The 12,859-nt window shown below is 55.4% G+C and overlaps 2 protein-coding genes across 22 annotated transcripts in view; both read right to left on the bottom strand.

Annotated features, from left to right (window-relative positions):
- LOC133240634 (cadherin-23) overlaps positions 1–5,949 on the bottom strand; it is an 82,224-nt gene extending 76,275 nt beyond the window's left edge. For 2 of the 5 annotated variants that reach the window (XM_061405785.1, XM_061405786.1), the window contains exon 1: positions 301–1,366. In XM_061405785.1, coding sequence (XP_061261769.1) covers positions 301–732 — 432 coding nt within the window. In that variant the 5' untranslated portion in view covers positions 733–1,366. Of the gene's footprint in view, positions 1–300; positions 1,415–1,628; positions 1,758–2,943; positions 3,073–4,112; positions 4,263–5,831 lie in introns of those variants that run through there. The other 3 variants (XM_061405788.1, XM_061405789.1, XM_061405787.1) reach the window with 3 other exon arrangements.
- A 2,146-nt stretch (positions 5,950–8,095) lies between these two features.
- LOC133240635 (cadherin-23-like) overlaps positions 8,096–12,859 on the bottom strand; it is a 377,180-nt gene continuing 372,416 nt past the window's right edge. For all 17 annotated transcript variants that reach the window (XM_061405805.1, XM_061405806.1, XM_061405792.1 and 14 more), the window contains 3 exons: positions 11,312–11,447; positions 9,414–9,802; positions 8,096–8,586 (listed from right to left, as the gene is read on the bottom strand). In XM_061405805.1, coding sequence (XP_061261789.1) covers positions 8,164–8,586; positions 9,414–9,802; positions 11,312–11,447 — 948 coding nt within the window. In that variant the 3' untranslated portion in view covers positions 8,096–8,163. The remainder of the gene's footprint in view (positions 8,587–9,413; positions 9,803–11,311; positions 11,448–12,859) is intronic.

The raw sequence follows: 12,859 nt of genomic DNA, 5'->3' as shown, positions 1-12,859 counted from the left end.
TGGTCAGACTCCGAGGTACAGGTTCCCTCCGTATGGTCTCCTGGCACTGCCCTGGGTGAGCAAACACGGCTAAATCAAGGCTCAGAGTGGTGCAGAGGCAAGTGAACCGGCCCCCTAGCTTGGCACACACAGGCCCTCCATAAAAGACTCACAGGCTGAGGGATTCAAGGCATGATAAAGCAGTTGTTGCGTACTCAGCAGCGCGTGGCATTCCACTCCTACCCATCTCGTCCCGTGGCACAAACAGCGGAGACACCCTCCCCCAGCCTCCTCTCCCAGCGGCCGCCCCCAATCACTCACCGACAGGGTAGGGGTGCCCTCGTCCTCCACGGTGACCACCAGGTGGTAGAAGCTCTGACGCTCGCGGTCGGGTGGGGCGGGGCGAGTGGCGATCTCGCCACTGACGCGGTCCATGCGGAAGGTCATGTCCTCATTGCCCCCGGTGATATAGTAGGACAGGACGCTGTTGATCCCGATGTCACGGTCGGTGGCTCTCACCTGGACCACAGCAGTGCCCCCGCCCACGTTCTGGGGGGAAAGCAATAAAGCGGTCATTCCAGGTTCAAGGCCTTTGGGGCACAGTCTAGCTCCTGCTCCTGCTCTGGAGCCCAAGACTTGGACCTCTAGCAAGCTCTGCTCTGATGACCCTGCGACAACGATGAGGCAGATAAAGATGATGGTGGCGAACATCCTGCAGGTACCTACGACATGCCTCGGCCTTCGTGAACACATCCAATTCTCTTACAATGCTATAGATTAGGTTACCCTATTTACAGATGCAAAGACTGAGGTTCAGGGAAGGGATGTGTGCAAATCACACAGCCAGTCAGTGGCAGAGCCAGGATCTGAATCGAGGGAGGTCTTCATGAACGTCCAACCTGACATACCCACTAGTGCCTGGGCAAAAATTTTCCTGGAGTGGCTTAATCTTACGACTGAATAATAAATGAATTGTTTATACAGCTATCAAAAACAAACTTAAGGTTACCAAAGGAGAAACTGGGAGCAGGGGGTGGGCATACATCAGGAGTTTAGGATGAACATACACACCCTACTATATATAAAATAGATAATCAGCAGGGACCTACGTATAGCACCATGAGTTTACGTAAACTCCGGGAGTTGGTGATGGACAGGGAGGCCTGGCGTGCTGCAGTCCATGGGGAGCAAAGAGTCGGACAGGACTGAGCGACTGAACTGAACTGTATAGCCCAGGGAACTCTACTCAATATTCTGTGATAACCTATATGAGAAAAGAATCTGAAAAAGAATGAATATATGTATAACTGAATCACTTTGTTGTATACCTGAAACTATCACAATATTGTAAATCAACTATACTCCAATAAATATATTTTTAAATGACTAGTTTTATTTAAAGGCAGCTCTCCCAGGTAAACCTCAGTCTCCTGTTGGTGGTGAAATGCCACTTTCTTCTTTCCCTTTTTTTTTTCCCCCCAGGACCTGGCCCAGGTATTAGGGATTGAACCGTGAAACAGTAAGCCAGGTCCCCATCCCCGTGATCTGAGAGACTAGTGGGCCAGGCAGATATTTAAACAGGTGCTTCACAGTTGGCTATACCCACTCTTCATTCTGGACAGCTGTATGGGCCCCAGGGCCACCCTCACCTCATTGACACTGACGTTGTATCCAAAGGGGCTCTCGATCACTGGAGGGTTGTCATTGATGTCCAGGATGGTCACCTGCAGGATGTGGTCCTTCTTCCGTGGAGGGGTGCCACGGTCGGATGCCACAACCTGCAAGGAGGGGGAAGACTGGAGTCAGGGATAAAAGGTGGGGGCTGGATGAGGAACATGGAGTCCAGATGGGCTGTCTGCTCAGTGGGGAGGACTTCGAGGTCAGAGAGACTTGCTGGCCCATCCCGGCCCCCTGGCCCTTCGACTCTCCCCAAGGTTTTCACCTTCTGCCCCATGCTGCAAACAATTGTTGCCCAATTCTTGTCTGTTTAGAGACCTGTCTTTGCAATCTGACACTGATGTGTCTAGTCTTTACCTCCCTATTCTGCCCCCAACTGTAACCTTGGGCCTGCAACCAGACCCAGGGCTCCTGTGTTTAGCTTCTATGCCTCTGTTCCATGCACTCAGATCTGTTGTGAGTGCATGGAACTCACGCAAATAGAGAAAGAGCTTCAAATAATCTTTTCAGGAATGAGCGGGAATCCTCAGGCTCATAGACTGAGCCTGTCCCTAGCAGCCTTGATATTTTCTGGAGGCCTACAGTGTGCTAGAGCTCAGACTGCTGCAGAAACATGGCTCTGGGGTCCCCAGAGACCCCTCAGGAAACACAGTGCATACGTGTGTGCTACGTCACTTCAGTCTCGTCTGACTCTTTGTGATTCTATGGACTGTAGCCCGCCAGGCTCCTCTGTCCATGGGGATTTTCCAGGCAAGAATACTGGAGTGGGTTGCCATGCCCTCCTCCAGGGGATCCTCCCGACCCAGGGACTGAACCCACATCTCCTGCGATTCCTGCATTGCTAGGCGGGGTGTTTACCACTAGAGCCACCTGGTAGTCAGAGCAGTTCAGCAATAATGGAGGCCTTCGTGATTCCTCACCTGCATTTATGTCTCACCTCAGCAGAGGAAGTCAGGTTTTTCTGCCTATTGCATAAGAAGGGAAACTGAGGCCCCAACAGAGTAGACCACTTGCCCCGCTCACAGTGTGCTTGTGGGAGAGCCAGTGCTCTGTCAGCTGCCAGGCTTTCTCTCTCGGCTCTTACAGCAGGGACGACCACCCCTGCTGCTTCCTACTCTGGGTCCAGGGACCCCTTCCAGCACACCTTTTTTTCCCAGGTCAGTCTTGCTCATGCTCTTGGCCCTAAGGGGTGCTGCCTGCCCCACGGTACTTGGTGATGTGGGAAGCTGACCACCAGGGCGTGCTGATGGGCTGAGTGCTCTTGGGATGGAAGGGGTTGCTGCCCACCTTGAGGATGTAGTGGTCCAGCTCTTCTCTGTCCAGGGGTCTGGCCACAAATATTTCACCAATGGAGTCGTTGGTGGTGACGATCTCAAAGGCCCCGGCGATGTTACCAGCAGCCAGAGAAAAGACCACCTGTCAGGGAAGAGAGAGGGTGAGGGGTGAGGGTGAAGAAGTGGAGAGGACGAAAGGCTGGCGGGCAAGCCAAGGTGCGCTCCCCTGTCCACCGGGGCCCTCTGCTCAGCCTGGGCAATTGAGAAGAATGTATTTTATGCAGAAGTGATTATATCCCTCAAAATGGGGTCCACTGAGAGGGCTTCAGGGGATGGGGAATGATGTGAGCATACTGGCCTGGGGCCAGAAAGGCAGGTGTGAGTCCCACTACAGGCGATTTCCTCAGGTGGGGGGCAGGGAAGCACTGAGTCCCCTGCAAGGAGAGGCCCAGCCCTGGTGTCACATGGGCTCTGTTCGGCTCTCACAACAGCCCTGATAAAGGAGCCGTCCTCTTCAGCTCAGAGAGGAGGCTCAGGAACAAGAAGCTGCTGGCAAGGTCACACAGCTCGCAAGTGTCCAAGAGAACAAGGATTTGAACCCAGAGGCTTCTGACTCTAGAGCCCCCTAGAGGTGTCCAAGCATTTAAAAAATGGTGGAAACCTCCTCCAACATGGCTCAATTTGTAGGACAGATCAAAGTGGTGTGAAGATTGGCATGCTCTGCCACCCCTCTTCCTTGTGCTCTGGGGGTGCCCCAAACTGTAGCGGTGGGGAGGGGGGGCCCGAGAAGCAGGGGGAGGAGGAGTGTGTCCTCTTGGGGCCCTGGGGCTGTGTGCGGAGGGCTGGCCCCTGGGGTGAGATGCTGTGTGGTTTGTGGATGAGGTGACCAAGGGGTCATGGAAAGGTTAAAACCCTCTGTGTTCAGCTCGCTGCGGGGGCTGAGCCATGGCCAGCCGTGGCTGCCATGTCCCTAGGACCCAGGCAGGGCTGACAGCTTGCATAGCTCTGTCTCCAGCCCTGGCATGGACTGTGGTGAGGGCAGGGTCGTCTGCTCAGGGCCTTGCAGAGCCTGGACGACCTGCTCCCGCTCAGGATGGGGACGGCTCCAGTGACCCCTCTGGCTGAAGGGCTGTGAGAGCCCTCGCTCACAGCGCGGCTCTGGACTGTTTCACTGGTACCCACCTGCCCGTTGCTGCCAGCGTCTGGATCCCGGGCCTTGACAGTGGCCACGCGCTGGCCCACGGTGCAGTCCTCAGGCACAGTGATCGCTGAGTCGGAGGTGAAGTCGAACCGGGGGCTGTTGTCATTCTCGTCCAGCACAGTGATGTAGACCTGGGAGGAAACATGGCCAGAGACCTCCACCTCCTTCCCTTCATGGGCCCCAAAGATGGGGTCCCACTATGGGCCCAGTGGGGACCACACCTCCAGTCAGTTCCAGCAGTCAGCAAGCGTTCAGAGCTTGCCTAGGCCAACCTGACTTTATACGGAGGCCCTGAGTGCGTTTCTTCTGAGAGTCTGGTGCCGGGGAGCAGGGGTTGCTGCAGACAAATGCTGGGAGCCTGGAGGGCACTCAGAAGTGGTGGGGCCTGGGAGAATTGGAAGGCATAGCCCTGGCTAAAGGAAATGGAAGCTACTTAGCTCCAAATTTGTGAGGGTGGGTCAGCTTGGCATTGGCATAGCTTCCTGTTTTTCAAAAGGAACTAAGGAATCCAGATTTTTATGTGGAATTAGGTGGTGATTAATAAAAATTAAAAAAAAAAATTTTTGTGCAGCCCAGCTAAAACACATCTGGTAACCAGGTATTGCCCAAAGGCCTCTTCATTTGCACCTTTGGAGGGAAGGAAACAGGGCTCAGGAGCAGGAGAGGGGACACAGGGGGCTTGGTGGTCCCAATGTGGAGAGGGAAGGGAGGGAATTTTCCAACTACCAGAAAAAAACAGGAGACATGTAAGTTGCATGTGAAGAGCACACTGTTTTGTGCCTGCAGCTCAGGCTTCTCCTGCAGGGTCTGAAGAGCAAGCCTGGAGAGGAGGCCCAGCTGGGGATGCAGCTTCCAGCCCATGGATGGCCACGGGCCATGCAGCCAGAGTCATAGGTGCCCCTCAGGTTCACTGATGAGGGGACTGAAGTTGGGGTGGGAGGGAAGCAGGCTCAGGGTTTAGTAATCCCAAGCCAGGCCTCCCCACCACCTCACTCTCCTTCCTCAGGCCTGGGGCTCCAGGGCTCCCAGGTCTACTTCTTCCCTGGTGTGCACAGGACTCCATGGGGAACCTATGGAAGCTCACCGCCATGCAGAGAAGGTTCCATTTCATGCCCCCTCCTTCCTAATCAGGATTTCCCCCTTCTCGGTTCTAACCACACTTCCAAATTTTAGGCAGCTGTCAGCAATGTAGGGAACAAACTCAGGCTTCACAGCAGGGCCAATTCTACCTCTTACTAGCTGTGTGATATGGCAAAAATTATTCAGCTTCTCTGATTTTCCATTTCCTCAGATGAGAGGAGGAACAAGAACACCTACAGCATCAGGATGCTAGAAGGAATAAATGAGCCAACAAAAAGTGATGGTGTAGCAAAAAGTGGTCCCTGTTCTGCTTCTGGTCTGACAAGATGCTGCCTATCCATCATGAATGTTCGTCAGGGAGTTCTGTGAAATCCTAGAGCCCCAGTCTGCTCACCTGCGAAATGGGCATAATAATGTCTACCACGCTGTTCTCAGAGGGAAAACAAACAAGGCCCCCACAATCTTCGTGTCTTAGTTGCTCAGTTGCGTCCAACTCTGTGACCTCGTGGGCTGTAGTCTGCCAGGCTCCGCTGTCCATGGGATTTTTCCAGGCAAGAATACTGGAGTGGGTTGCCATTTCCTCCTCCAGGGGATCTTCCTGACCCAGGGATTGGACTCACGTCTCCTGTGTCTCCTGCACCGCAGACAGATTCTTTACCCTCTGGGCCATCCGGGAAGCACTCTCCCAAACTCTTCTCTCTCTGGTCAAGGTCTTGTGGGGAATCCCCGTGTTTTCTCTCATGTCAGGGCCTCTGCACATGCCATTTCCTCCACCTGAAATGGTCTTCCTTCTCTATGCTTTCTGAGGAATCTCAGCTTGAATCACTTCCTCCAGGAAGCCTTCCTCGATTTCCCTGATACCTTATTATCCATTCTGTTGTGGCATATATTTCTCGGTGTGATGATTTGATCAGTGTCTTTCCCCTCCTCTATTTTCTGTCTGTGAAGGCAGAGGCTGCGTCTGATTTTGGTTTCCTGTTGCATATACCCTAAGCCAGCCCAGAGGCTGGCACACAGTAGGTATTCCTTCTGTGATGGAATCAGAGCACTACTCTGATGATGTGCTCCGGCAATGGGGAATCTGCATCAGTGAGTGAGGAGGGAGGGCAGGTACCAAGATCTACCGGAAGGAGCCATGGGTCTGTGCCCTCACCCAGGGTCTCATGGTCCAAATATCCCCGCCCCCATCCCTCAAAAGCCTGAGAATATTACTCAGAGCTCCTACGGCAGGGCTGTCCCCGCCCAGCGTGCCCCTTCCGGCTGCCTCCCCACCCGTCTCAGGGCCACGGGGCTGCTGGGACTGGGGAGGAGTCAGGTGTAGGTGAGCTGTGGTTTGGGGGTTCCGGCCTCCCAGAGGAAATGGTGGTGCCTTTAAAAGGCCCCTCAGCCTGCCTCCACCCCGACACCTCCAAGTCTGGGGCGGACGGGGCTGCTGTATCTGGGCCAGTGGCTCTGGGAGCCTCTGAGAGGAAGCCAGGGCAGAACAAAGCAGGGTGGGTCCTGCTTCCTGGAAGACGGCGAAGGGACTAGAAATACAGGGGCCCACGCAGGAGTGTGTGCTCTGAAACACGCTTGCTGGCCCGAGCACAGGAAGTGGCCGCCTGGCCCCCCGAGGGCCTTTGGCACCCTGCGGGGAATGTCCCTTGACAACAGGGAGGAGGAACGACTGGGCCCGCTTTATGGGTGAAGATGCTGGGGCTCGGTGAGGGGCCCTAAGGAACCCTCCTGGAAGACCAGGGGCCTCGCTGGGAGCTGCAGGACACAGAGCACCTGCCCCCTGTCTGCTGCCTGTGGGCTCTGCTCACTGGCTGCCTTCAGGGACCAGGGGTCAGGGGAGCTGTGTGAGCTCCCAGTTGCTTGCAGCCTCACTCACCCCAGGCTGGCCCCGTGGATGATGGGGTCTTTTGGGTGCGGCCTAGCCGCAACCAGGGCCCCTGGAGTCAGCACCTCGAGGGAGCTGTGCACGGGTCACAGCAGCTGCATTTGGCTCTTAGCCTTGACATCAGGTTGGTTTCCTCCTTGAGGTTAAGGTGAAAGGGACTCAGCAGGGGTGAAAACATGGCTGTAACCAAGGCTAATGACCAGCTGGACACCCCACACAGTCTACAGATGGCCTCAGACCTGTCTGGCTGGAGCCCAGGCTGAATCCATAATGTTCTCCTTAACATGGCAGGAGGCCACCTCATAAACCCGCCCTTGGGTCTCACCTCCTTATCCATGCCTAGCCTGAGGTCATCACCTCTCCCATCCTTCTAGGAATCTTGCCTAACATCTTCAACCTCAGCTGTCATCCTCCTCCCAGTCTAAATGGTCTCTGTATCTTTTCTGAGAGTCCTCAGGGGCAGTGACTCACACCATATGCCAACCACTGCCCCTCTCAGCGCTCCCCGGGCCCTGGGACTAGTGCCCTACCTCACAGGACTACTCTAAAACACTCCTTCCACCAGCCCCGAGAGAGGGAAGGGCCCCCTTTACAGGCGCTGCTCCCATTACCCCTAGTTTACAGAGGCCTCCTCTCTGCTATCTCCATCACGTGCTCTGAGGAAGGCAGGGCAGCTAGCACGGTCCCCACTTTAGATCCGACGAGAGGAAGCAGAGAGAGGATGCGCAGCTAGTGCACGTCACACAGCCACCGAGGAGCAGAGCCAGGGTGAGGCTGCAGCATTCCTTCCACGGTGTGTTTCACCCACCCGACGTTAGTGCAACACCCACCCGGCCGCCACGGGAGGTGCAACAGGACACAGAGGGCAGAGAGGATGGAGCCGGATGTGGAGTTCGTGCTTGACAGGGGCCTGGGCTCAGGTGTGAGTGGATGGGCTGGGGAGGTTGGGAGGGGTCTGAGCAGGGACCAGTGGCAGGCCTGTCCACATGCCCTCTCCCCAGCACCTCACAGGGCCCAAGCCAGTCCTGGCCACAGACAGCCCAAAAGGGAGAGCCCAGTCCACAGGTTACTCACCTTCTGGAGATGGCAGAGGTGGCAGGAGGCGGCCGAGGGAGAGAAAGAAGAAAGATGCAGATGGTTATCAGTCCCAGCTCTTCCAGCCCCCGCTCCTGGAGCAGTGGTCTGTCGAGGACACCACCCCTCTCCCACTGGTCTGAGGTTTCAGCCAGGAAGGTGTGGCACGGCCGGCTGCAGCGCCATCCCCAGGCGACTGAAACCCTCATCCACTGCCTTCCTGCAGGTTGGGTGACTGGCAAAGATGTGGGTTTGGGGGGCCTTGGAGCGGTGATGGGCTGTACCTGTCGGGGACTCGCACCCGGGGATCCACTCACCACGGTGGAGTCCACCTTGGGGCCGCCGTCATCCGCCACGACCGTCAAAGTGTAGAAGTCACCTTTCTCCCGATCCACCAGGCCCTTGACCGTGATCACACCCTGCAGGGAGGGGGCCAGATGGACAGTGACATCGTATTCCAAGCTGTCCTGTGCCATCCCTGGACGGTCGGCCCACCTTCCCACCTCCACAACACTCCCTCTGCTGGTGTACTTCTCCGTGAAGCTCTGTCCACTGATATCCTACTTCTCTCTCAATCCCACTCGGATACCACCTCTTCCATGCAGGCTTCCCGCTTCCCCAGCCAGGCACGGGCGTTCTCTTATTTGGGCCCCAGAGGTGCTCCATTACCCCTTTACCAAAGTTCTTTTCATACCTTTCCTTGTGGTGCTCTGATCTGCATATTAGATTATTCCTGCTTCTGCTGCTCCTAGCCTGAGAGCTCTGTGAGGGCTGGGAAAGGTCTTGTTCATCTCTGAGCCCCCAGCATGCCCTGTGACAAGGCCCGGCACACTGCAGCAATTACTATCTTGCCTAATTTCAGAGAAGGGATTCTGACAGAAGACCCACTAAAGCAAAGCTGGAAGAGTAAGGTCTAGGCAGTAGATAAGACATAGCTGCACTAGACACCTAGCTAAGACAAGCTATTGCAGTGATGCCCTAAATTTATATCTGAGCTTCCTAACAGCCAAGGTAAAAAGGGAAATGTGATGACTTGCACAACTTTCATTGTCTAGTTAATAGGAAGACACCAGATTGCCTATGTATAAACTTCATCTTATCACTACATGTTAAAGGGATGTTTATGACAAAGAAGAGAGTGCTGGTCATACAGAAGGAGCTCAATTAATGCTGGTTAGCTTTAAAGGAATTGCGCTCCCTGCCCTCAGAGGGAGCCCTGGCTATGCTTGTCCCCAGCCTCCCTCACCGTGATGGCATCTATCTTGAAGAGGGCCTTGGCCTGGGCGCTGGTGTAGGCATCAAAGCGGTAGGTGATCTGGTTGAGGTTGTCGATGGAGTAGGCCTGGACACGCACAATCTCGGTGCCCAGTGCCAGATTCTCCAAGATGGCAGCCTCGTAAGAGGCATTGGAGAACTGCACAGCCTCGTCCAGCTCGTTGAGCAGAGTGATATAGACGCTGCAGAAGCCCTGATTGAAGGGGAGTGCCTGGTCAGTGGCGGACACGTTCATCAGGTAGCTGGTCTTGGTCTCGTAGTCCAGGTAATCCACAGTGATAATAAGCCCCGTGCTCTCATCAATCTCAAACTTCCCCTCAGCGCCCGACAGGATGCGGTAGTTCACCAGGCCTCCGTCCCCTGCAGGAGGACGCAAGAGGCTGTGCAGTCCAGGCGGGGGTGGGTTGCCTTGTGGCTTTACAAGCTGCCCCAGCACACCCACTGCTGTCCCAGAGGGACAGGGCGATGGGCTTGGCCTGCCTCCCCAGCGTGCACCACCCTCGACCTCTGTGGGTCAGATTTTCCCAAGAGAAACACAGAGGATGCGGTCAAGGTCAAGGATGGCAAGGCCCAGCATGCACTGTTGACTCCCCTGGGGTCTGGCCTTGAGATGAGAGGTATGCCAGTGGAGGACTCAGCTCCTGGAGTCCTAAAATTCAGATTCCAAGTACCTCCACTGGGTATTTGGACAAGGAGACGGTGGGGTAATTAGGGGTCTCTTCTATAGTGGAGGCTTTGATTTAGAAAGTGTTAGATGGGGCAACATCCTCAGAGGTGGCTAAGCCTTCATTTGGTCCCTCCAGCCAAAGGGTTCCAGTGCCAGGGTCACCTTTCTCTGTTCTGCCCACTCCCTCCACCCCCAGTCCCTGTGGCCTTGGAGTACATGCTTCATCCAGGAGCCAAAGTTGGGATTCCTTAGCTGAAGTCCACATACTTCAGAGAAGATGGCTATAAAATCACTCAGGAAGTCCCAGACTTCCTTGAGATTATTTGTAAAATTCTAGGTGCATTCTTTCTGGGAAGGGATCCATAGCTTTCATTAGTCTCTCAAGCAGATTCCTGACCCAGAAAAGGACTTGGACCATTATCCCCCAGCAATGTCCGTGCAACCTGCATGGTATAAACCTGCCATTTAAGGGAGAGCAACCACCCAGGAGTCTTCAGGCCCAGTTCTCCACCTACTCCACCCCATGCTCCAGGAATGAGCTGGGGATGCTGACAGGGGCTGGGTGGGAAGCCACCAGAGCAGCTGACATGAAAGAAGGGCAGGATCTGGGAAACTAGAAGGATAGGAAGGGGTCTCCTCTGGCTGTATCCCTGGCCTGGGGCAGAGGCCTAGATAACCAGGCCCTGTAAAGAGGGCCAGAGTGACCTGACTGCCTTTCTGCTTCACTCTGCACTGCTAACGATGGCCACCTCTGGGGCTCCAGGGATGTCCACTGCCCTATAGAACAGGACACTGGCTTCTGTTAAATGTGTGTGTGCCAGGCCCTGGGCTGTGTTGGCTGGAGGAGCAGGCCTCAGCCAACTTTTGGACAAGAACTTCACCCCTCCTGGCCCTGCCCAGCCCCTAGCCAAAGGTTAGCCCGGAGCTGCCAGGTCCTGGGATGACTAACCTGGACTTCCCCAGCTGCTGACCTCTCCTCTCTCTGAAACCAGGACCACTTCCCAGACTCCTTTCCTCCTGGGACTGGGAATCTGGTGGGGACCCCACCAAGACTGTCCCAGGAGTCCCTGCCCACTTGGGAGCCACTGAATGGGGGAGCGCAAGGCCAACCAGAGGACGCCAGGCCCTTTGGGAGAGGGGGCCTGAGCCGGGGCGGGTCACTCTGGGGAAAGGACTCCCTGCCTTCCTCCCGCCGGCCTCACCCGTGTCTCGGTCCGTGGCTCGGACCACGATGACTGACGTGCCAATGCCCGCTGTCTCGCGAAGCCCCAGGCGGCTGTACTGCTGCTGTGTGAACACCGGGGCCTCGTCATTGACATCCTCCACGTACACAATCACCTGCGGGAGCCGGCCGGGGACGAAAGGTCAGGGTAGGGGTCGGGGGAGCCCAGGGCTGGGCCCAGCAGAGCCTGCGTATGTGGTTACTGTGCTCCTAGGCCAGCTATGAGCTCTGCAGAGGGCCTGGGCTTGTCTGGCTGGTCACTGTGTCCCCACACCTCACACAGTACCTGGCACGTGGCACCTGTTTAAATATCATTTTGTCAGAGAACAAATCTTGTCTGGCTCTTGACTCTGCTATGAAGCCTGTGGGAACCTGTGGCTAATCAGTGAAACTTGGGCTGTTCAGCTTCTCAGCTATGAGACAGTAACATCAGTTCAACAATTAACACCCTGTGCCTCTCCTAGGATGGTTATGAAGACAAAATGAGCCAGGGCTTTGCAAAAGTGCTTGAAAAGTTTAAAGGGACCCCATTCAAATACCAAGATACCTCTGGGAGAAAAGACATGAAGACATTTTTAAGTACAGTCATAGCAGAGGCTGTTGGTGCTCAGACTCCTCCAGATTCTCACGCGCTCTCTCTGGTGCTCTCACCACCAGTGGGCAACACTGCAGCTCTTTGCGGGGGACTAACACCACCCCACCAGCCCCACTCCTGCTGCCGGAGCCAGAAGACGCCCAGGGAGCTGGAGCCGCCTGGGAATTACGCCCACTCAGGCTGAGGCAGTCCTCAGCTGCCGACAGGCGGGCAGCAGAGATGACCACCTCCAGAGCTCCCTGGGGGACTGAGTCAGTTTCCTGTGTTCCACTTTGCTGGCTGCCTTTCCTTCCTGGTCCATGCCCCTTCCGGCTTTTCCCGGGCACACTTCCGATACTTCCTACTAATCACGTTCATACTAGTCCTTGTCTCAGGATTGGCTTCTGCGACCCAGCCCAAGATAGCGGTTATCTCCGAGTTGTGGAATTATGCAGTTATCATCACTGCTTATTTACATTTTCTAATTTCTCCCTATTGAACGTGTATGTCTTACATAACAACAATGGCAAAAAAACAAAAAAAACAATGTGAAAGATGGAGAGAGATGTGACAGCCAGAGATCAGCACCTCACTCTTCTTTCTGTGCACCCCTCTCCTCTCAACACACACAGGAGCATGTGAACATGCACAGAAGGTCTGGCCCAGGCAGGGGCAAGGCCAGGGCTGTGTCCAGAAGGACCAGCGTGGCGGGGAGGGGAGTTATAGTCAGAGGGTGGTGGTGCTCGAGGAACCACAGGGAGGCCCAGGGCTCCTGCCTCTTTTCCCAGATGAGGGAACAGAGGCCCAGAGATGGGGAGGGGCTTGCCCGAGGCCTCAAGGTCACTGACAGTTGAGAAGAGAGTGATGGTTCTCCTGGTTCCCAGTCCAGCAGCCCTAACACTCTTTGCTCCATGCTGGGGATGAGCTGGCCTCAGAACAGGAGAGAGACCCTCC

This window comes from Bos javanicus, chromosome 28 (assembly GCF_032452875.1).
Source record: "Bos javanicus breed banteng chromosome 28, ARS-OSU_banteng_1.0, whole genome shotgun sequence".
NCBI lineage: Eukaryota > Metazoa > Chordata > Mammalia > Artiodactyla > Bovidae > Bos > Bos javanicus.
This window is presented reverse-complemented; position numbering and strand designations above follow the sequence as displayed.